This window comes from Pseudorca crassidens, chromosome 8, assembly GCF_039906515.1.
Source record: "Pseudorca crassidens isolate mPseCra1 chromosome 8, mPseCra1.hap1, whole genome shotgun sequence".
Classification (NCBI taxonomy): Eukaryota; Metazoa; Chordata; class Mammalia; order Artiodactyla; family Delphinidae; genus Pseudorca; species Pseudorca crassidens.
The window spans coordinates 22,904,404-22,927,149 of NC_090303.1; the positions used below are offsets into that span (position 1 = coordinate 22,904,404).

At 38.7% G+C, this 22,746-nt stretch overlaps 1 protein-coding gene across 10 annotated transcripts in view; it reads right to left on the reverse strand.

Annotated features, from left to right (window-relative positions):
• MAGI2 (membrane associated guanylate kinase, WW and PDZ domain containing 2) overlaps window positions 1–22,746 on the reverse strand; it is a 1,357,470-nt gene that overhangs the window by 338,529 nt on the left and 996,195 nt on the right. For all 10 annotated transcript variants that reach the window (XM_067746035.1, XM_067746031.1, XM_067746038.1 and 7 more), the window contains 2 exons: window positions 9,161–9,282; window positions 7,091–7,273 (listed from right to left, as the gene is read on the reverse strand). In XM_067746035.1, the coding sequence (XP_067602136.1) occupies window positions 7,091–7,273; window positions 9,161–9,282 (305 nt within the window). The remainder of the gene's footprint in view (window positions 1–7,090; window positions 7,274–9,160; window positions 9,283–22,746) is intronic.

Consider the following 22,746-nt stretch of genomic DNA (forward strand, 5'->3'; position numbering starts at 1 on the left):
AGAGACCACTTGGCCCACAAAGTCTAAAATATTTACTACTTGACCCTTTACAGAAAGAATTTCCTGCTTCCTGTTCTAGTGTGCTTTTGGAAGAAAGGGAAACATGGATAAGAAGGACTCTCTATTGCTTTGCAGAATTGCAGAAAGCCTTGGGATTAGGAAACATTGGATACAAGTATATAGAGGATCTGCCGTGCTACATCTGCATGCAGAACTCTCACCACCTACCCTAAGTCAGAGATGAGGGTGTCTCCAAAAAAGGACCCTATTTAATAGACTTTCATATTCTGCCTCTGCCTAATAACCTCAGGTAACATTTGACCAGTCTTCAAACTCTGCCACAGACACAGAAGTCCCAAGCAACTTTTTCAGTGTTCCACCTTTAAATACAGACAATCCAAGATCAAAAGACATATGAGGGCTATGCTCTAGTAAAATAAGCATCCACGACAAAAGAGGATACGGATGTGGATAACAGTGGACTCTGCTTGGGAGAGACATAATGGAAAGTCCCCAAATGTCAGCTGTACCACCAGCGCAGAGAGGAGAATGAGGACAAAAGATGCCCAGAAAAAGGAGCACCCTCTAAGGACCTAATATGATGGTGCTCTGGGGGAAAAAAAAGTATCATTTTAAGAAAGAGACTGCCAAAAAAAAAACAAAGTAAAACTCCACAAAGCCCTTTACAGGGAAAAAATGTATTAATGATAGACCACCGGGGTCAGTGAACAAATTTACAAAGCCATGATAATGCAAAACCTGTATGAATATTACTAAAAGTAGTTTTAAAACTCAATTGGGAGATTGGGGGAGGGCAAGTGGGGGATAAGGGAGTTAAAGCTTCATTTCTTCTAAAGGAAGTAAATATAGGTCATGGCTAGAACTGTTAAACTGAGACAACAAGGGCAGGACAAGAGAAATTTTTATGCATTATAAATATTTCGACGTTATTATTATTATTATTATTTTTTACCATGTGCCTGTATTGCTTTGACCATTTTTAAAAGTATATAAATGCACACTCCCAGCACTACTTCAAGAAACTTGGAATCAGCAGGTCTACGGGCACAGAAATCTGCATCTTTAAAAAGCTCCCCAAGTGATTCTGACAAAGTTAATCTTGTGTCCCTTTTAGAGAAGCTAATAAAGAGGTAGCAACCAGGAAAAGCAATAACATCAATCTGCTCAAATGGAGAAATGCCAGGAGCTAGAGAATGTCAGGGTGTTGGTTTTCCAGTTTGTTGCCATTCTACTAATAAAGTGACGAACTATTAGAAGAGGGCAAATAAAAACTAATGGGATGTGACTGACCTCATAATTCAACCCATCTATAGGAGAACCTCATGGATAGGTCAACTTTCCTTGCTCTTACATTTGTTGAAAACCATAAGCCTTGATTCAAAAATTAGCCTGGGGAGAAACATGAAACACCATGTAACGAGGGAAGCTTTTTAATGGAAGGATGATAGATAAGTATGTTTTAGACTCTGCAGTTTCTACATAAGCCTTGTTACATCAATCTTGATTTTTAAAATAGTTTAAAGAATGTTATCAGGATCTCTGGTGTCTACAAATGATTGATGGGATGTCGTGAATCCTTAATAATCAGAAGTCGGATGGTTTCTGGGCACTATGGTAATTTCTTCTAAGAAAGTGTCTTCTGGAACATTATAGGACCATTGGGGATTGGCTCAATTAGTTGTTAAAAAACTGGTGGGGGGCACAGTGTCCTCCATCTCTCCTGTCTCCATTGCTTCCTAGAATCAGTGCTGACTGAGAACGGACCACCCTACCCTTGTTACTATAGTACAGGACCGTAAGTCAACTTTAGTAGAATGGATTTTTCTTTGTGTCCAAACTACTGACATCTCTTTGCCTAAACTAGAGATGATCTAGAGCTAGAAAAGTTGATTAAAATATTTTCATGATTATTTCAATGTCAAATGACATTGCTCGCCTTTTAAATATCAATGATTTATTGTTTATATCTGTAGTGTCTATTATTTTTGTTAATTCTTGAGGTTCATTTATAGATGAAATCATTACAAAAAGGAAATTAATTTTGTCCCTAACATGTACTTGTCTTTTAAATTTCATCCAGAAACTGGAAAGATGATTTGTTTTTGCTTCAGTGGTAAGCTATTGGTCTGATTAGCATTGACTAGGCTATATTGGAAAAGTGGAATTCAGCTAATTCAAATTTCACTTTTTAATTTCTAAGTGTACGCATCCATCCATCCATCCAACCAGCCAACATTTATTGAGTAACTGCTATTTGCCTGGCACTGTTTCAGGTTCTAGGGATTTACAAGTAAAGAAAACATAAATCATAGAGTAAATCTCTATGATTAATTAGTTAAAAATTTACATGAGAAAGGTTTTATATATAGGTATTCATGCATTTATATGTTTTCTGTTTGACGATATATGACTATATACTGTTCCTTGATGCTTGCCACAAGCCTGAAAAGTTCATCTTTATCAGTTATAATTATCGTCGTACTTGATACTTCACATAAACACCCACTGAAGGCAAAATATTAACCTACACTGAGATGGCATATAAATCTTTTCCTAGGTATTTCCCACTACTGTGCTTTTGCACATTGCTGTTTCTTCTTCCTCTAGCTTTCTTCACTTGTCCACCCAGCAAACGCCTATTCATCATTCAAAACTCTGTCAGACATCATCTTCTATGAGGCCTTCCCTCCCTAAGCTCTTCTCAATAGAATTGACCCCCCTTTCCTCTGTACTATTTCTGGACTTTGTACATATTTGTATTTGCATTGTTATAAATATTCACTAACATATCACTCATTATTTCTATACTGTAAGCTTCTTAAGAATAGAAACACTTGTTTCTGCATCCCAAGTAATTATCAGAATGCATGGCACATACGGGTATTCACTAAATATTTGCTGAACTGAACTGAGAAGCCATTCCCTCTACTATAACTTGTGGAATGCTACAGAAATATGTTTACATTTTACTTTAAATCATATCATGATTAAAAATAAACACAGTATTTTTGACTATTTAATAAGCAGTGGATTTCAACATTTTATTTTCTTTTCTGATGAGAGAAATTATCATCCCTAAAAAGCCTAATAAAATTATATAGTTAGAAACACACTTAAAAAAAAATTCTGTTGTGCCCTTGCCCAGCTCTCCTGACTTAGTGCCAACATCATGGTTATTACAGACTCATCCTATTCATACTGTGTTACATTTACTTGTTTATATATCCAAAGCCCCTCCTGGATGTAAACTCCTCAAGAGCCTGGCCCTTGTCATTTCCACCTTTGTAGTCCTGGTGGACAGCAATGACTGTGAAAGGAAGGAGCTTAACAAGTGTTTGCTGAATGAATAAATAGAAGAATAAATAGGAGACAGTGAACAGAATAAAATCCTAGGTCCTTCTCTTTCTATTAGGACCGTTCTGTGATTATCTTAAGTGCAGAAAATCTGCTACATTCTAAATAAAGCTTTGACTTTGCTGTTGAGTAGGCTAACTTAGACTGTGTGAGTGTGGCAAACTAGGAAAATTAGTGAGAAGGAAAAACACCTTATTGTGCAAACCTTTTGATTTTATTTTGTCTTTTAAGTGTACACTGAAAGAAGTCTTTTCTAGTTTTGAAACACAGAATAGTGGATTGGGCAAGATAAAAAATAACTGGGTTTTTTATTACGAAAAGAAATGGGTTTGTTACCTGACCAAGGAGGTGAAAGACTTATATGCTGAGAACTATAAAACATTAATAAGGGAAACCGAAGATTACTCAAAGAAATGGCAAGATATCCCATGCTCTTGTATTGGAAGGATTAATATTGTTAAAATGGCCATACTATCCAAAGCAATCTACAGATTTATTACAATCCCTATCAAATTACCCATGACATTTTTCACAGAGCTAGAACAAATAATCCTAAAATTCATATGGAACCATAAAAGACCCAGAATTGCCAAAGCAATCCTGAAGAAAAAGTAGAAAGCAGGAGGCCTAACCCTCCCAGACTTCAGACAATACTACAAAGCTACAGTAAACAAAACAGCGTGGTACTGGCACAAAAATAGACATATGAATCAATGGAACAGAATAGAGAGTAAAGAAATAAACCCACACACCTATAGTCAATTAATCTTCAACAAAGGGGGCAAGAATATACAACGGGAAAAAGACAGTCTCTTCAGCAAGTCGTGCTGGGAAAGTTGGACAGCCACATGTAAACCAATGAAGTTAGAACACACCCTCTCACCATGCACAAAAATAAACTCAAAATGGCTTAATGACTTAAATATAAGACACGACACCATAAAACTCCTAGAAGAGATCATAGGCAAAACATCCTCTGACATAAATTGTTAGGTCAGTCTTCCAAGGCAATAGAAATAAAAACAAAAATAAACAAATGGGACCTAATTAAACTTACAAGCTTTTGCACAGCAAAGGAAACCACAAACAAACAAAGACAACCTACAGAATGGGAGAAAATATTTGCAACCAAAGCGACTGATAAGTGTTTAATTTCATACAACTCATACAACTCAACAACAAAAAAACAAACAATCCAATCAAAAAATGAGCAGAAGACCTAAAGAGACATTTCTCCAAAGAAGACATACAGATAGCCAAAGAGGCACATGAAAAGATACTCAACATTGCTAATTATTAGGGAAATGCAAATCAAAACTACAATGAGGTACCACCTCACACAGGTCAGAATGGCCATCATTAAAAACTCTACAAATAACAAATGCTGGAGAGGGTTAGGAGAAAAGGAAACCCTCCTACACTGTTGGTGGGAATGTAAGTTGGTGCAACCACTGTGGAAAACAGTATGGAGGTTCCTCAGAAAACTAAAAACAGAATCACCATATGATCCAGCAATCCCACTCCTGGGCATATATCCAGACAAAACTATAATTCAAAAAGATACATGCACCCCTCTGTTGACAGCAGCACTACTCACAATAGCCAAGACATGGAAACAACCTAAATGTCCATCGGCAGATGAATGGATAAAGAAGATGTGATACACACACACACACACACACACACACACACACACACACACACACACAATGGAATACTACTCAGTTACAAAAAGGAATGAAATAATGCCATTTCCAGCAACATGGATGCAACTAGAGATCATCATACTAAGTGAAGTAAGTCAGAAAGAGAGAGACACATACCATATGATATCACTTATATGTGTAATCTAAAATATGACACAAATGAACCTATCTGTGAAACAGAATCACGGACATAGAGAACAGACTGGTGGTTGCCAAGGGGGCAGGGGGTTGGAGGAGGGATGCAATGGGAGGTTGGGGTTAGCAGATGTAAGCTTTTATGTACAGAATGGATAAGCAGCAAGGTCCTACTGTATAACACAGAGAACTATATTCAGTATCCTATGATAAACCATAATGGAAAAGAATACAAAAAAATAATATACATATATATATGTATGTATAATGGAATCACTTTGCTGTACAGCAGAAATTAACACAGCATTATAAATCAACTATACTTCAATAAAAAAATATTGACACAAGAAAAGAAGAAATGGGTTTGTTAAATATTTCACTATAGTTCAAAAGCATTGGGGATCCTTTTCCCTCTACTAAGCTGGTATTAAATCCACAATGTCCTCGTACTCTAATTGTGGGTGATAGGATGATTTTTAATTGAGTCATTTGATGTTTTTTTGTGATTTTTGTCAACATGAAAGTGTGGCTGCTTAGTAAAATCTCACCAGATGAACAGCAGAGTTAGATACTCTCTAACTTGCAGAAAATTATGTACACATGATCTTTACAACAGTAGCATTTGAAAAATGTGGTTAGTTAGTTTTGAAACTTTACTCAACTTTCAAGGAAATGTAACATCTATTAAATACATTATTACTCACTAGTGACTGGCAGTGACAAATATACTCATTAGGTGACCTTGAAAAGATGTTATTTCTATAGGAACCATTTAATAAACAGTCATTTTTAAAATGAAAAATGTCAGATGAAGACCTCAATTTTATGTTGTTTCTTCATACATAAACCACTTTAAAAACCACGGAATAACAATTTGTAAAAATATGGAGCATACAAATGGCATAATTTTTCCTCAAAAGTAATTCTCTAATTTCTGTATCTTCTAGGACCCATTGACTTTAGTAAGTTAACATCATAAATTATATCAATGTTGGGAAAAGTGTGAAATGGTGATATATAGTTATTACACTTTGTAATTTTCTAAGGCATTTCAAAAACAGTACTCCAAAATTCTTAAATCAGTATTTGATTATTATTTAGATAAGATCAGATTTGATTTCTTCTTTATTTTCCAGACAAGGAAAATAGTATTTATAAATTATGGGACTAATTCCAAGTCATGGACCAGGAAGGAGAATTTAAAATCAGACTACAAAATCAGACTTAGTTCATTACTTTTTTCTCTGTCTCTGTGCACCTTTCATATTTTATATTTTCTTGCCCTTAACAATTTGCCTCTGCATTTCCATGTTAAATGAATTTTGATTATAATTTGATAGATATCCAAGTAACTGCATATGAAAATTCATTCATAAGGACTAGAGAAAAAAACCTTATATATTAAAACATTGTATGGGGATATATAAAGATGAATATCATTAACATTTTTTTCTATGAGATGAGCGTGCATATTTAAATATAACTAACCTGGGCAATTCAGCATGAGAATACTATAAGATTAATACAGATTTTAAAAATATCAATAGCTGAACATAAGCAAGAAAAGTATGAAATGTTAATCACACCCCTGAGAAGGGACTCCAGAAATAAATTAGAAAAGTGTCAATCTCAAGGGTGCACTGAATCCAGCAAATAGAAGGGGCAGTCAGAAAAATGAGACAAAAGTGGTATTTAAAGTTGTTTCCAGAAATACTTCAATTTGATTATTATTCAATTTAGGGGAGACATAATCTGTGGTTGTCCTAAAGTGAAGTGACCTTTGACCTTCAAATTAAAAACACAGAAAGAAGCTCTTCATATCTGCCTTAGGAAAAAGGTTGCAAAACAATTTTCTAAAGTATTATGGAACTTACCTGTTTCCATTTTTCCGTCCTGAGCTGCAGGCCCATCGGGAATCACACTTTTCACCTGCAGAAACTCATCAGGCTCATCTCCACCAATGATGGTAAATCCAAACCCCATGTTGCTCTTTTTTAGTGTGGTGCTGAGAAATGTTCCCTTCAACTGGGATGCATCCCGGGTAAAGAGTGGTTTTTCTACATTGGCCGACAGAAGTTAAAAAAGAAAAAGCACAGTTAAGGCACGTTCTTACATGGGGAAAAGCCAGCCACTGAGCAGCAATCCCAGGGGTAACTGTGGGGTTAATTATAGTAAATGCAAGCAGGTGTGACTTCAGGTGCACACCTCTAAGCACTTCCCACAAACGCAGAGCAGTCCCAAGCATGCAGGGAAAGGTGAAAGAGCTGCTTGGTTTGGAGAGAGATTTTTTTGTCATCATTGTTTCCGTTCACTAAATTCACCTTCTTGTGCTTAAAAAGGGCTGAATCAACAGGTGAAGATAAAGCAGAGCCTAAAATCATCCAGACACATCTGGATACATTTCTCTTGTTCTGGAAAGGTCCAGGTAGGAGGTATGTGTGAGTGGCCGGTGCTGCCCCAAACCTTGAAGGGATGGGACTAGAAGACCGAAATGTACTGTGTTGTTTCCAAAAAAATAGGACCAGTGGAATATTAGCACCTCTTCAAATGTCTAAACTGTTTAGAAAGAATGCCTGGATGTGGGACTGAGTTAGCTGTTGCTTATATTATGAGATGCTATAAACATAACCAGATAAATCCATTTCTACTGACCTGAGAGTGTTTAGTATACTCTAAAATGTGAGCAAGACACAAGCCAATATCTCTAGATTTAATTATGAATGTAAAGGTAACATATTTTGTCATAATATGTTGACATGTTCAAATCATATACCTAAATAACCTGAACAGAACTTGAACCCACTCATAGAGCTTTAACTAGTAATTTGTTATTTAACATGCTTTTTCAGCTATGATCGGTAGTAAGTGTATTACTACATATATTAAATGCTTGAAAAATAATAGTCATACTAGGAATTAGAATTAACATCTGCTTTAAATGTTACCACTGTCAAGTATTTTATATATTTTTTTAGTTGTTCCATTTTGGGTGATATGATTTGTTAGTTAAAACAGCCACACTGTACATGGTGACTTAGTTAAGTATTCTGTCTGCTGTTGTTCCATTTTAGGTGATGTGTAATGGACAAACTATAAAGTCATGAGTCATTCTATTGGAATTTTACTTTGTCTATTTACACATCTCATATATCTTTGTGAAGAAGACAGAGCACTTCTTTAAAATATAAATAAAAACGCACATAATCTTGTCACCTCCGTTTCCTTTATGAAAGTAAAGTTTACAATTTGGAGAGAAGTTCAACAGTGAGACCTTTACATTCATCCTTATCGTGCTGTAGTGATACGGTGTGAAATCAACCGTAGGCATATCTAGACTTCCCGACTACCAGAGCCTCCTTCGTGCTTTCACGTGTGAGTGAGAGCCCACTAAGATGTGAAAAGTGCGTGCAGCATCTCATCCCCGTGTGTGGCTCCAGGGTGAAGTGAGGTGCAGCAAGCAACCCAGGACATACCGATGCGCCCGGGCCTCCAGGCGAGGTGGCGCCCATAGTAAGACAGGTCACTCACGCTGCGCGACCGCTCCCGGGCGGCGCGGGGGCAGGCGGGTTTGGGCCTAGGTACTGTCGATGAGTAGCTGTCTACTGTCACAAAGGAGAACAAGCCTCATTCTTGTGCTTGGTCATTTGAGGACAAACTTATGAGTCTCTATGAATCTCTGCAGTTTACGGTACCACGGTCATACCCTTTCAGCTCTACCTGGCGACGTGCTGTAAATTCCTATAAGGTGCTACCCAAGGCGTTACATTCACTCGTGAGTGCTAAATGCATGAGTCTGGAGACAGAGCAAACACCCAGCTAAAGCTAATTGAGGGGTCTGGGGAAAGCAAATTATATGAAATGGTCCAAGATAAAGGCCTATTTGGAGAGCAGGCAGTTCGATACAGTCTTTCTCTCTGAAACACTGCGTGCTGACAGGTACTAACCTCGGAAACCTGGGGCCTGCAGGGGCTTTGTTCCAAGTTCTGTGTGGGGCATGTTATGCTGCTGTAGCTTCCTTTTTGCTTCCAGGACAGGGTTTTCAAACTGTGTTCTTCTATTTATGTGGCTGAAAAATAAAATTTCAAATTAGGATAACAGTGGGGCAAAGTCATTTAAGAGAACATATGAATAGCTCTAGCTGAATACCCCACCAGCACGCAGTCAGGCCTCTGCTGGGGCTGGCCTGTGTACGGTACGCATTTCCCTGACAAGAGCAGAGCTCTCAATGGCTCTATCATACGGTATTGTATTTAAGTTATGCATGATTGAGCCAAAAGAACTAGAACGTGAACTAGCTTTCTGGTCTACCGTGTTAGTTTGAGACGAGTTTGGTGCATTCAAATAAATGGCCAACAAATGAAATTTATACCAAATGGTGCTGAAGAAAAACGTATTTGTAAAGTGTTTCTAAGTTTTGTAAAGTCCCAATATCCAACCACATGAGTATAAGGTCAATTCACTGATTGCTTTACTCTTAGAGCAACTGAAGTCCACACATTTTAGAATCAGACAGACTTGGATTAAAGGACTGTGCGGAAACACTCCTAAGGATATTTAGGAGTTGTGGAATACCTGTAGGATGACTGATACTGAGATCAGTCAAAAGCAGAGTATTTACATTCTCCCTAGTGAGACAATAAACTTCTAGATGTCAGACACAGAGCATCTTTAAGCAAGTGTGGATCAGCTAAACCAAGGGCTTAGAGTTTAAGAATTCCTTATAGTATTCTTACAGTGTGATGCATTCTTGTATAAAGTTTAGAGTTTCTTGTCCATGGAGAGGGTGGGAACCATAACCCTGCCTAGCAGCAGTGTCAAGTAGCTCTTTCTCTACGTATACATGCCCCACTAGAGCGGGGGCATGTACACTGATTTTGGTTCTTTGTACAAACAAAAATAGGATTATTGTATGAGAGCATGAAGAGGAGAGAGGGCTTAGAAGAGGAATGAACAATTACTCAGTACTTAACTCTGTGCCAGGTACTATACACAAATTTCCTCAGTCAATTCTCATGGCAACAGTCTTGAATTCTAATTATCCCCATTTTAAAGGTGATGAGACTGACACACAAGAGGTCAAATGACTTGCTCTAAATCACGTGCCTAGAAGTGAAAACGCTGGGAATGGACCACATCTGCCTCTAAAATTCATCCTTTACCTTACATACCTTCTCTTCTCAATGTATGATTTCACATTGACGAGTGTACACATACTTAATGTGCACACGCAATCCTCTTATTTTAGGTCTATAAATACTCGTAAGAAAAGGAAGGAGGTAAAAGAAACAAAATCTCAACAACCAATTTTCTGTTAGTATAAGTCAGATAATTCCTGGTGAGACAGAAAAGCGATTGTCAGAAACACAATAAGACGACTGCAGTATCTAGTTACTTTCTCATGAGGTCGGGGCAGGGGAGCTGCTGCCACACAGGCTCTGGAGTCACCTAGTCCTGGTTTCAAAATCCAGCTCTGCCCCTTGATTTGCTGTGTGACCTTGCACAAGTTACTAAGTCTGAACCTCAGTGTCTGCATCTCTAAGATGGGCACAGTATTGGCTTCCTCCTGGGCAGTTGTGAGGATTCAATGAAATAATGAATATTGGCCCAGGGTTTCAAGCATAGACATGCTCAGTAACTAGCAGCAGCTGTTATCATCATGGCCAACACCATCATCATCTTATCATCACTGACACTGTCCTCATTCTGAGTCCAGAGAGGAGGCTTTACGGGGGGAGGGTCTTTAAAAGCACCAGAACCTCTCACTAATATTGCCGCTGGTATAGGTTAGGATGCTATTTAGGAAAGGGGTGCTGATAACGTTCTTTGGTAATGCTACTCACTGGTACGGGGTTCAAAGCAAATGTGTCTTACATAAGATTATTTTCCATTGGAAGTAAAATCTACTGTACTGCTCTTGTCATCAAGGAGTCACCACGATCTGTGGTGTGTAGTGAACTACAGTCTGAGCTTTCAAAGCTTCCTTAACTCCATAAACTCTGACAGCACCACTCTATTTCAGGAGGGGCAGATTCGAAGCCCCTCTTCCCTTTTCTCCATTGTCTCTTACTAAACTCCTTTGAAATCTTCCTATTACCTAAAGAAACATTCTTCCTGACTCCACCCTTACTCATCTCCATATCTTCTCCTTTGGCTGCATCACCACATGCACCTTTTGCTTTGGATACACTCGGAGCCACTCAAATCAGCAACACCCTATCAAGCCTCTTCTCTTTTCCCGTGAGACTGAGAGCATTAGTGGTGTAGCAGCTGAAGCGAGACAGCCTGAGTTTGAGGTGGCATCTTAGGCAAATCACTAAATTCTCTGAGCACCAATATCCCCATCTGTAAAATAGGGACATTAATATCTACTTCTTGGAGTTGCTGTGAAGATAAGAGAAATAATGTTTGCAAAGTACAGATATACAGGGAGGACCCCACACTTGTAAGGTATAGTTGTTCTTTATTTTCAAAGTATAGTTATTCTCTATTACTATTATTTATAAGTGCTGTTGCTGTTATTGTCATTACTATTACACTGTTTTTTCCATCTGTTCCATAACTCCTTCTCCAACCCCACCCAGCAACATTCTCTGCCTGTGTTGTGCTCCTCCCCTTGGCTGTCATAAAACCTTCAACAGACCTCTGTCATCACAGTTTATTTATTTTCTTACACCCTGCCTCATAGTCAAGAGAATCTGAGGCCCTTTTAAAGAACAACAACAAGGAAAAGTAAACAAAATCCAGGGTGAAGTTAGTTGAGTCTAGGTGGAAGATCAATAGACAAAATTAATAATATAGGATCCTATTTGTTTACTAGAGTTATGTTGCAAATTAGCTTTGAGCTTTCAAGCTGCTAATTCAGCAAGCAAGAGAAACCAGTTATATTCTTCACAGTATTTAAGATAAACTCAAGACAGTCGTTCTGAAGGACATAGCATTCCTGTTACTGACTCTCTTGAGATCATTCTTTCCAGGTCTTGGATAAAGGTGTTTCTGTGATGTAGTACACAACATCCTAAATGATAATGACACGATAATGAATTTAGTAACCTTATCATACTGTGTTTTAATAACTGATTTTCATGTTTATTTCCTTCTCTAGACCGTGCACACCTGTATACAGGGTCCATGTGTTATTCAATTTTGTATACTAAGCACTGGACATAGTGAGAGGGAATATTTTTTTTGTTACATGATGAATATGTGTTTTAAAACTTTTGTCTGCAAATATATGTTACTAATTTTGAGAAATCAGAAAAGTTCTGAGGTGTACCGAAGTATTAGCTTTCTTCATTTCCTATCTGTTCTGTTTCTGTTTTTCTAGGTCGTTGTTCATCATATGCGTAACTTTATTCTTAGAAAATACATTACAAGAACTTTCTGGGGTAGATTTACTATACAGTTGGGTTCCTCCAACTTGCTGCCTGCATATAATTACTTCCTTAGAAAAGTCATAGCCACTTGCTTTACGGAAACCATGTTGACAAGATTCCATTCACCATCAAAGTGAAGTTCTGCATTTCACAGAGAATGAAAATACCAATGAACTCGTCTGGTATGACTTGTACCTGACAAAGAGTGGAAGCTGGGATGGCTTTAGTGTCCTGAGCTAATTGCTACAGAACATTTGCATTGTCACAAATAAAGTCATTCATTTAGAATTTAAAATGCTCCCAAGCTTTAAAAGAGCTATTACAAAGAAATATGATTGTTGCTGAATAGAGAAGCCTTGTCTTCCTTGTGCTTCCAATAAGAATAGTTTGAAGTCCTTTTAGCAAGGATTTGGGGGACTTACAATGTGTAAAAGGACGTGAATGACAAATGTCGTCCTCCCCCTCATTGTTTAGGCTCTGTGAGAGAATTATTTGCTAGTTCATCCAGCTCTGTACTGAACAGGAGCCTGGGAAGCTACCAAGAGTTCTTATTCTTTAGTTCAATCTAGTTTATTATCATATTTTAGTAATAGAATTTTTAGGTGTTAAGAGCTAAGGGGGTAAGAGACATATTCTGAGGAGGGTAGATCCCAACAACCCCATTTCCTTTTACAAAAAGGAGAGACTACTGATATGAGATCCTTCCATGTGGGAATGGCAAAGTGAACAGGATATTCAAGGATGACATTCCATCACCTTCTCTTTGCCAGTACAGTCACTCATTTGCAGCTTAACTTCTACCTCCCCTTTTCATTATGGAATGGAATGGAAACTTAAGATAAGTTCGTATGTGGCAGTATTCTGTAGCTCTGGATGAACCTGAAGAACTTAAAAAGCAAACAAAAACAGAGAGGACTCAGGCCCACCCTAACTCAACTGAGCCACAACCTCCAAATGGGGTACGAGCATTGACATTTTAAAAAAAAAGCTTCCCAGATAACTCTGTAGTGCAGCGAGGGTTGCAGTCCCCTAAGTTAGAAGCTGAGAAGGTGTGAGAAGGTAGTTGAATAAGGACTTTCTTGCCTTATTCAACTGGAAGTCTCTTTTTCTGTGTAGGGCCCTGGGGAATACTAGAAAATGCTCTTTTGCTCTAGAAGAGAGGACACGTGCCAACAAAAGGGTGAGACATGCAACAGAGGGAAGGAAATCTTTGCAGCTGATGGATGATATGCTGCCAGAGGTAGTCCCAGCTCAAAGTCCTGTGTGACTGCCACCTCCTTCACCGTGGGGAAGCAATGGAAGAAACGGGGAAAGTCGTACATCCCGAGCCCATCAGTACACAAAGGACAGGTCTGCTGGGTGACGAAGGCCATCATCTGACCCTCACTACCAGCGCTCCCTCCACACTCCAGCTTGTTAACTCTCCACCAGGCTTCTCCTGGGTTTTTGGAGAGGGGCACTTTTAGTGCATAGTCACAAATGACACCTTTTGTACCCACTGGTCACTATCACATCGTCTTGACTTCAGCTGACAGATTAGAAATGGATCTTTGGCTCAATGTGAGAGACGAAGACAGCAGCTTTCAAGTGGAGATTGCACCACGAGTAAAATATTTCCAAGATGATCAAGGTGGCTACGCTAATTACTCCAATGCATGAGGTAGCCAGTGCTCAATAAATATTTGTTGAATAAACGCCTGGAGGGAGACAGGCGTGCATGAAAGGTCATAGATCTTGCTGTTTTCCAGTTTAACTCTTCCATAAAATACATGTTGTGACAGAACTTATGGTGAAGCTTAGGGCCAACTTATGTGCTCTAACCAATCTGCATTTGGGTAATGATCCACGGAATCTTTCAAAACAGAGAATCTTTCAAGACTTTCTCGTGATAGTGAAAAAGCCATCCCACTTCACTGATGAAAGATTTGGATCTGCTGTCTGTGTTACAACAGAAATGTGCTCAAATGGCAAAGCACTACATTAGGGACAAAATATGGGAGCGCCAGGAGGCAGCTACTCAGCACTGGGTGTGGGAAGGTTGGCTTGGGGTTTGGGGTTGAAGCTCAGTATGTCATCCCTTCTATGCAAACCTGCTCCTTTTGGGGCTTCCCAAAATCTATTTTACTGGGAGCATATATTTTTTTAAAGAGAGAATAATTCCTGAATGGAATCACAGTATGAATTTCCAGGTTGCTTGGAATTCCATTGGTTTTGCTTGACCCTAATTCTGACTCCCATACTCCTGGATGGTCAGGAAAGTGTATGTATGTTGCTTCCTCACATCTGAACCCCTAAACTGTAGCTACACTGGTAACCAAACACACACACTGCCCTCTCCCTGTCTGTATTTTTATTCATTTAAATACAAGCTTTGGGAAGACCCCATAAAGTTTTCTCTACTATCCAGTTGAGACAGATGGAATAAAAACTTCCTCTTGCTTCAGAAACTAAGAGAAGATAATAACTCTACAGGGATCTTCTGGGGCCAACCCTCTCGATAGAAGGCAGGACACTGTGTTAAGAGCTTGGTCACTGCAGTCACATTGCTGGCATTCACATCCAAGCCCCACCACATCCTAGGCATATGATCTTTCGCACATTATTTACCCTCCCTGTGCTTCAGAATTTTTCATCTATAAAGCTGGGATAAATGTAAGACCACCTCATAAAGTTGTTGTGCATATTAAATAAATTAAAATGAGTAAATCACTTAAGACCAGTGCCTGGATGTAAGTACTCAATAAATGCTACTGTGACTCATCAGATATTTGTTTCTCAAATAGTCTTTGCTAGGCACTTTGGTAGTGGGTGCAGGTAGGGGCAAAGATCAATCAGACACACAGTCTAGCAGGGGAGATAAAACAAACAAAAAAAACTATAAAATACTCTTTCCATACTATGATGTATGCCTTACAGTGCTTTGAAAATCTAGAAATTTTAGAAGTACTAGATTAAAGACTAATGTTTTAAATATACTTTATTTTTTAAAAAATGAGCTTTGGATAAATGGAAGAATTAAATCTATTTTACTTGGAGTATTTTCTAAAAACAGACTAATTGAATCCTGCCTCTTGAAAGATTTCTTCCCAATTCTAACACTTAAGTGATCATTTTCTTTCTATAAATGTCCATTCATTATTCCCTACTGTACCTGGGGGAAATGTGAATTTGCTTTATGAATGTGGGTGGGAAGATTGAGTCACGTGTTACTTTCTCTTGCTCTTTCTGGACATGAGGGTGTCTGATCTGGGGACATAGTGTCCAGGTGGGAGGCGGAATCATGGCCAACTGAGAAGAGTATTTTTATATTCGTGCTGACACTCTCACAGCTAAGGAGTCTGTCCTCCATTCCCCACCAGGCAGAGTTTCCCAAATGTGGATATATTTTCAGATAGGTGAGCTCTCTTCCCTTCCCTAGTAGTAGTGGCAATTTATTCAGTTGGCATTGATTTGTAATGTGTATTTTATGTGTATCTTATGTATAAGGGGGATTCATTGCTTAGCCATTACTGTTTACCAATTACTTGGAAAACTTGATATTTTACTCTCAGCAGAAATGACACTGTGCACTGTCAATCATGCCGTGAAGCCCCCAGGACCTGCAAGATACATAGACTCATTTTTTAAAATTTCAGAGCCAGTAGGCATGCATGTAAAAATGTTTTTTATCCATCCCTTCCCATTCCCATAAACACCTCTCTTAAATTTTATTGTGGGGTGCAGGAGGAGGTTATTGTTATCAAAGGTAACAAGACATTGAGCAAAAGTAATGAGTTATAAACTTGGAGAATAGAGCTTAGCTAGAAGGAGACTAAAAGACTACACTATTTCAACATCTTTCAGTATTAAGAGACAAGACTACATCAATTCTCCTCCACTGGTGTCTGCCAACCCTGACTCACTGGCTTTAGTCCTTTAAGTCTCATGTACACTTTCATGAATGGATCAGTGTGCTAGGCACTGGGAACACGAAAATGAATACAACACAACCCCTTCACCAAGGGGGCCCATACTCCAACGGGGCAGGCACACAAGCTGGATGACCAACAACCCCAGGTTTGTCTAAGACTAAAGCGTTTCCCAGGGTGCGGGACTTCCTTTTCTAAAACCTGGACTGTCCTGGGTAAATTGGGCTGAGTTGGTCACTTTATAAGCGGTCAGAAAATTTGTATGCACAAAGTGGGGACTCCAAAGAAGAAAAGACAACTTAGTCTGATGGTTCAGGGATGCTTCACAAAGGAAGTGACACTTAAGCAGATTCTAAGAGGATAGATGTATTTTGCCAGATGGAGAAGGAGGCATTTTAGGAGGAGAAGAGTGGATTCAAAGGTGTTTGGGAATATCCATCCTGCTTAGCCAGAGTATGGGGCTCGTGAATACACACATGCGTGTGTTTGCATGTGGGTGGTACCGTGAGAGCAGCAGGCACGGGGGAGAGGATGAACTTCAAGACGGGGAGGATACTTCCAAGCCATGGGATGAGGTTTGGTTTTGTTTCAAGTTTCCCTCCTTCCATTATGGCTTTAGTCTAATGGCTGGCCATAACTTGGAAAGTCTCCATCCTGGAGGATGTGCCTTATTCCTGAACTTGGGGGGATTACAGAATGAGTTTGGCCATATTAACCACATAGGAAAAGTTGCAGTGCTCCCTAGAATTCTCGGTCATTTCAGCATCATTTAGTCGTTACCTCCAATGTACTGGTTATTGTACTTACCCGGTGTTATGAGGATGGACAAGATGCTCTCTGACGGTGAAGAATCACATTACCCAGGGAACTAGACCTTACAATGTGCTGGGAAGGGTGAGAATAATCTGACTTGTAATATACTGTATGTTGAACTGGATTGCAATTTATTAATAACTTAGGTATGAGTTGTTAAAATGTGAAGTCACAATATAGCCTAAGTCTAGTGAACTCCAAAAAATATGATTCAGTACCAAAAACCTGTGCAGACACATCACTCACATATAATGTTAGACATACACAGCCATGGGTACAGGAATACTTTGGGCCTGACATCGAGGTGAGTCAGAGAATTACCAAGGACACTCAGAACAGTGAGGAATCACGAAGGTGACATCTCTAATGTCTAGGATTATCCAGGAAGGAGGGAGTCAGGGAAAGAGTGCCAGTGAGGGGATATGGACACGATTGGGAACAAGACTGTGAGATTTTGAAAGTCAACACGACAGGAAGATAATTCCAACTTTATATAATAGCAAACCTCCCCAGGTTTCCAAGTCTAACGTTCAGAGTGAGAAAAAGATTAAAAAAATATTATTCTTGACTACTGAGTCTCTAACACTGTTAAGACCAGAGAAAAATAAAACACATCGCTATTCCTTTCATATGTTAGAAAGTAATGCAGGAAGAATTAGAAAACAAAGCAAGATTAAAAGTACTTTTGATGAGTCTTAGGGAGAAAAAGATCTTTTGCTGGATACCTAGAATCTGCAGAGAAGATCTGAGTAATCTGTGACTACTTCAGCCAGGTAATTCTCAATTATCAGTGTTATTTGTGAAACTGGAAACTTTCACAGCATTGTAAATTACATGCTGGTTTTTGGAAGATAAAACTGTGAAAATATAGCACGTTATTTTGATTATTAAATGATTTTTTTTAAAGAACCCAATGATTATGTGCATAGAAACAGGGGCTGAATATGTTTTATAAGAAAACACATATATGTGTGTATGTTTTGCATATTGTAAAAAGTGAGCAATGAAATGATAATGAGAATATGGGTGGGGAGCCAGGAGACCGGCTCTGGGTGACCTAGTTTTCAAACTATAAGAGTCTCCTCCAAGGGTTGCCTTTTAGCCTCACTTAGGGCTAATCCTAACTCTACTTTTCTTGAACTTTGCCCTTACCAACTCTGGAAATTGAACATGGGCCACTGTCTCTGGCAATCATGATAATGATAATAAGATTCTGCACTAATATTTATGAGTAAGATTAGAGTTGTATGTGAGTGAGAATGGGGGTAGTCAATAATAACAACTACGTATGTCTTGTCTCAAACCTTGAAAAGGACAGGTTAGGTCCTGCTGAAGTCCAGTGATACAATAAGAAATGAAAACATGGTACTCAATTACTTACAGAAATTCCTTGTGTGGTAACAAGGGGGAACCTCGAGTGCAGGTAAGACCCTCCCCTTAACGTTCACATAAGAGTTACCTGTAAATGGTGGATTAGGCCGTGAGCAGTAACATCGGTGAGGCGAGCCACCTGCACTCTGGTTTCCTCAATCTCACACGGACCTCTTGGGCTTCACCAGAGTGAAAGCCACTTACAGTGAGTCTCAGTTATCATTCTCTGTTATTTTTAAGATCAAACCACCGTTTGAAGTTTAAACCACATTTGAAGATTAAGTCTACCTCTCACTACCTTTGTAAAGTTCCCCTAATATCTCTGAACTGCAATGGCCTCACCTGTAAATATCCTATTCACCTCACCGGACTGTTTTGAAGAGAAATATGTGAAAGTGTTTAAAGATCAAGCACTGTATAGATTTTAATATTATCTTGTTGTACCGAGAGTATGGGAGTCAAGTGTAACTTAAATATGGACAGCATCAGGTCTCTTAATTCCTGTCCTGGGCTGCAACTCTATTTCTACCGCCTCCGAGATTGATGGCCTGGCTTCCTTAAGTTTCTCTGTCTGTAAAACATGAATAATAGTATCTAACATACAGTGTTGTGGTAATGACTAAATGAATTATGTAAAATGCTTAATACATACCAAGTGCTTAGTAGACGGTAGCTATTAATATGACTTTTCTGGGTTGACTGATAGCTATTAACTATTTACATATTAAGTCAATGCCCCCAACTAACTTACTTAAGTAATATAACAGAAAAAAGAAAGATAATAATTCCTATCATTTTATCTATCTGAAAACATATTCATATGTTTTTTGATGCCCAATTAAAACTGGAGAAAGTGAAGTAAGAATAAAATGAGGGGACTTTGTCAACCTCTGTATATGACTGTTGTGCTTAATGGAAATTTGAACTAAGCTCTTTTCATTATGACAGACTCAATAAATGGTATTTAATAAGCTTTCAGAAACCACACACCTAATGGTGAGGAGTTTCTTCTGGACTACATTAATGAAAAATTAATTTTATTGGTTTATCAAACCAAATAGTCTCTTTTTGCCTATAGCAGATCCAGTTAAGCTCAGCCACAGGATATAATTTTTTTCTTGATAATTTAAAAGTTCATCTTACTTAGCTAGATTGAAGATATGAAATTTGATAATAAAAAATGTGTGATCCGTCCATTTTTATTACACAATTAGCTGTCTATTATAACATAATTTCATCTAAAGTCATCTGTTAAACACTAGTAATAAATAATGTTTAACAATGTCATCTTGTACTATAAAAAAAGGAAAACAATATCCTTTCAAATGTATTCAGCTTTGACAGCAGTGAGACAAATATAGTTCTTACCTGACTTTTTGTTTATAACCTTATCTTTATCTTTCTGAATTTTTATTTAATGATAATCAGTCTCATATCTGGAGATATCAAATACACTTATATTTGTTGTCAGAGCTTTGTAAGGGGATTCTATTATAATAATCTACCATTTTTGGAAGTCTTCTTTCTTCAACACTCACATGATGGGATTGTTAAAATCATTAAAATAAAATAAAAGAATGGTAATGTATGTTATTGTCTAGCCAAATAACAAGTAGAAATGGAAAGAAAATGCTTTTACATTTTAAGTACTCTTTGATCAGCACGCATAATGAGAAAATAACGAGGCTTATTTAACACCGGAAAATGGCTGCCGGAGCCTAAACCAAGATGGCGGACTAGAAGGACACGCTCTCATTCCCTCTTGTGAGAACACCAGAATCACAAATAGCTCCTGGACAATCATCGACAGGAAGACACTGGAACTCACCAAAAAAGATACCACACATCCAAAAACAAAGGAGAAGCCACAATGAGACAGTAGGAGGGGTGCAATCACAGCAAAATCTAATCCCATAACTGCTGGTTGGGTGACTCACAGACTGGAGAACATTTATACCACATAAGTCCACACACTGGAGTGAAGGTTCTGAGCCCCACATCAGGCTTCCCAACCTGTGGGTCCGGCAACAGGAGGAGGAATTCCTAGAGAATCAGACTTTGAAGCCTAGTGGGAATTGATTGCAGAACTTCGACAGGACTGGGAGAAACAGAGACTCCACTCTTGGAGGGCACACACAAAGTAGTGTGTGCATTGGGACCCAGGGGAAGGAGCAGTGACCCCAGGGGAGACTGAAGCAGACCTACCTGCTAGTGTTGGAGGGTCTCCTGCAGAGGCGGGGGGTGGCTGTGGCTCACCATGGGGACAAGCACACTGGCAGCAGAAGTTCTTGGAAGTACTCCTTGGTGTGAGCCCTCCCAAAGTCCGCCATTAGCCCCAAAAAAGAGCCCAGGTAGGCTCCAGTGTTGGGTTGCCTCAGGGCAAACAACCAACTGGGAGGGAACCCCGCCCCACCCATCAGCAGTCAAGTGGATTAAAGTTTTACTGAGCTCTGCCCACCAGAGCAACAGTCAGCTCTACCCACAACCAGCCCCTCCTATTAGGAAACCTGCACAATCCTCTTAGATTGCCTCATCCACCAGAGGGCAGACAGCAGAAGCAAGAAGAACTACAATCCTGCAGCCTGTGGAAGAAGAACCACATTCACAGAAAGATAGACAAGATGAAAAGGCAGAGGGTTATGTACCAGATGAAGGAACAAGATAAAACCCCAGAAAAACAACTAAATGAAGTGGAGATAGGCAAACTTCCAGAAAAATAATTCAGAATAATGATAGGGAAGATGATCCAGGACCTCGGAAAAAGAATGGAGTCAAAGATCAGGAAGATACAAGAAATGTTTAACAAAGACCTAGAAGAATTAAAGGACAAACAAACAGAGATGAACAATACAATAACTGAAATGAACACTACACTAGACAGAATCAATAGCAGAATAAGTGAGGCAGAAGAACGGATAAGTGACCTGGAAGACCAAATGGTGGAATTCACTGCTGCAGAACAGAATAAAGAAAAATGAATGAAAAGAAATGAAGACAGCCTAAGAGGTCTCTGGGACAACATTAAACACAACAACATTCACATTATGAAGGAGAAGAGAGAGAGAAAGGACCCGAGAAAATATTTGAAGAGATTAGAGTCGAAAACTTCCCTAACATGGGAAAGGAAATAGCCACCCAAGTCCAGGAAGCGCAGAGAGTCCCATACACGATAAACCCAAGGAGAAACACACCGAGACACACAGTAATCAAAATGGCAAAAATTAAAGACAAAGAAAAATTATTGAAAGCAGCAAGGGAAAAACGACAAAAAACATACAAGGGAACTCCCATGAGGTTAACAGCTGATTTCTCAGCAGAAACTCTACAAGCCAGAAGGGAGGGGCATGATATACTTAAAGTGATGAAAGGGAAAGGGAAGAACCTACAACCAAGATTACTCTACCCTGCAAGGATCTCATTCAGATTCGATAGAGAAATCAAAAGCTTTACAGACAAGCAAAAGCTAAGAGAATTCAGCACCACCAAACCAGTTCTACAACAAATGCTGAAGGAACTTCTCTAAGTGGGAAACACAAGAGAAGAAAAGAACCTACAAAAACAAACTCAAAACAATTAAGAAAATGGTCATAGAAACATACATATAGATAATTACCTTAAACATGAATGGATTAAATGCTCCAACCAAAAGACACAGGCTTGCTGAATGGATACAAAAACAAGACCCATATATATGCTGTCTACAAGAGACCCACTTCAGACCTAGGGACACATACAGACTGAAAGTGAGGGGATGGAAAAAGATATTCCATGCAAATGGAAATCAAAAGAAAGCTGGAGTAGCTATACTCATACCAGATAAAACAGACTTTAAAATAAAGAATGTTACAAGAGACAAGCAAGGACACTATATAATGATCGAAAGATCAATCCAAGAAGAAGATATAACAATTATAAATATATATGCACCCAACATAGGAGAACCTCAATACATAAGGCAACTGCTAACAGCTGTAAAAGAGGAAATTGACAGTAATAAATAATAGTGAGGGACTTTAACATCTCACTCACACCAATGGACAGATCATCCAAAATGAAAATAAATAA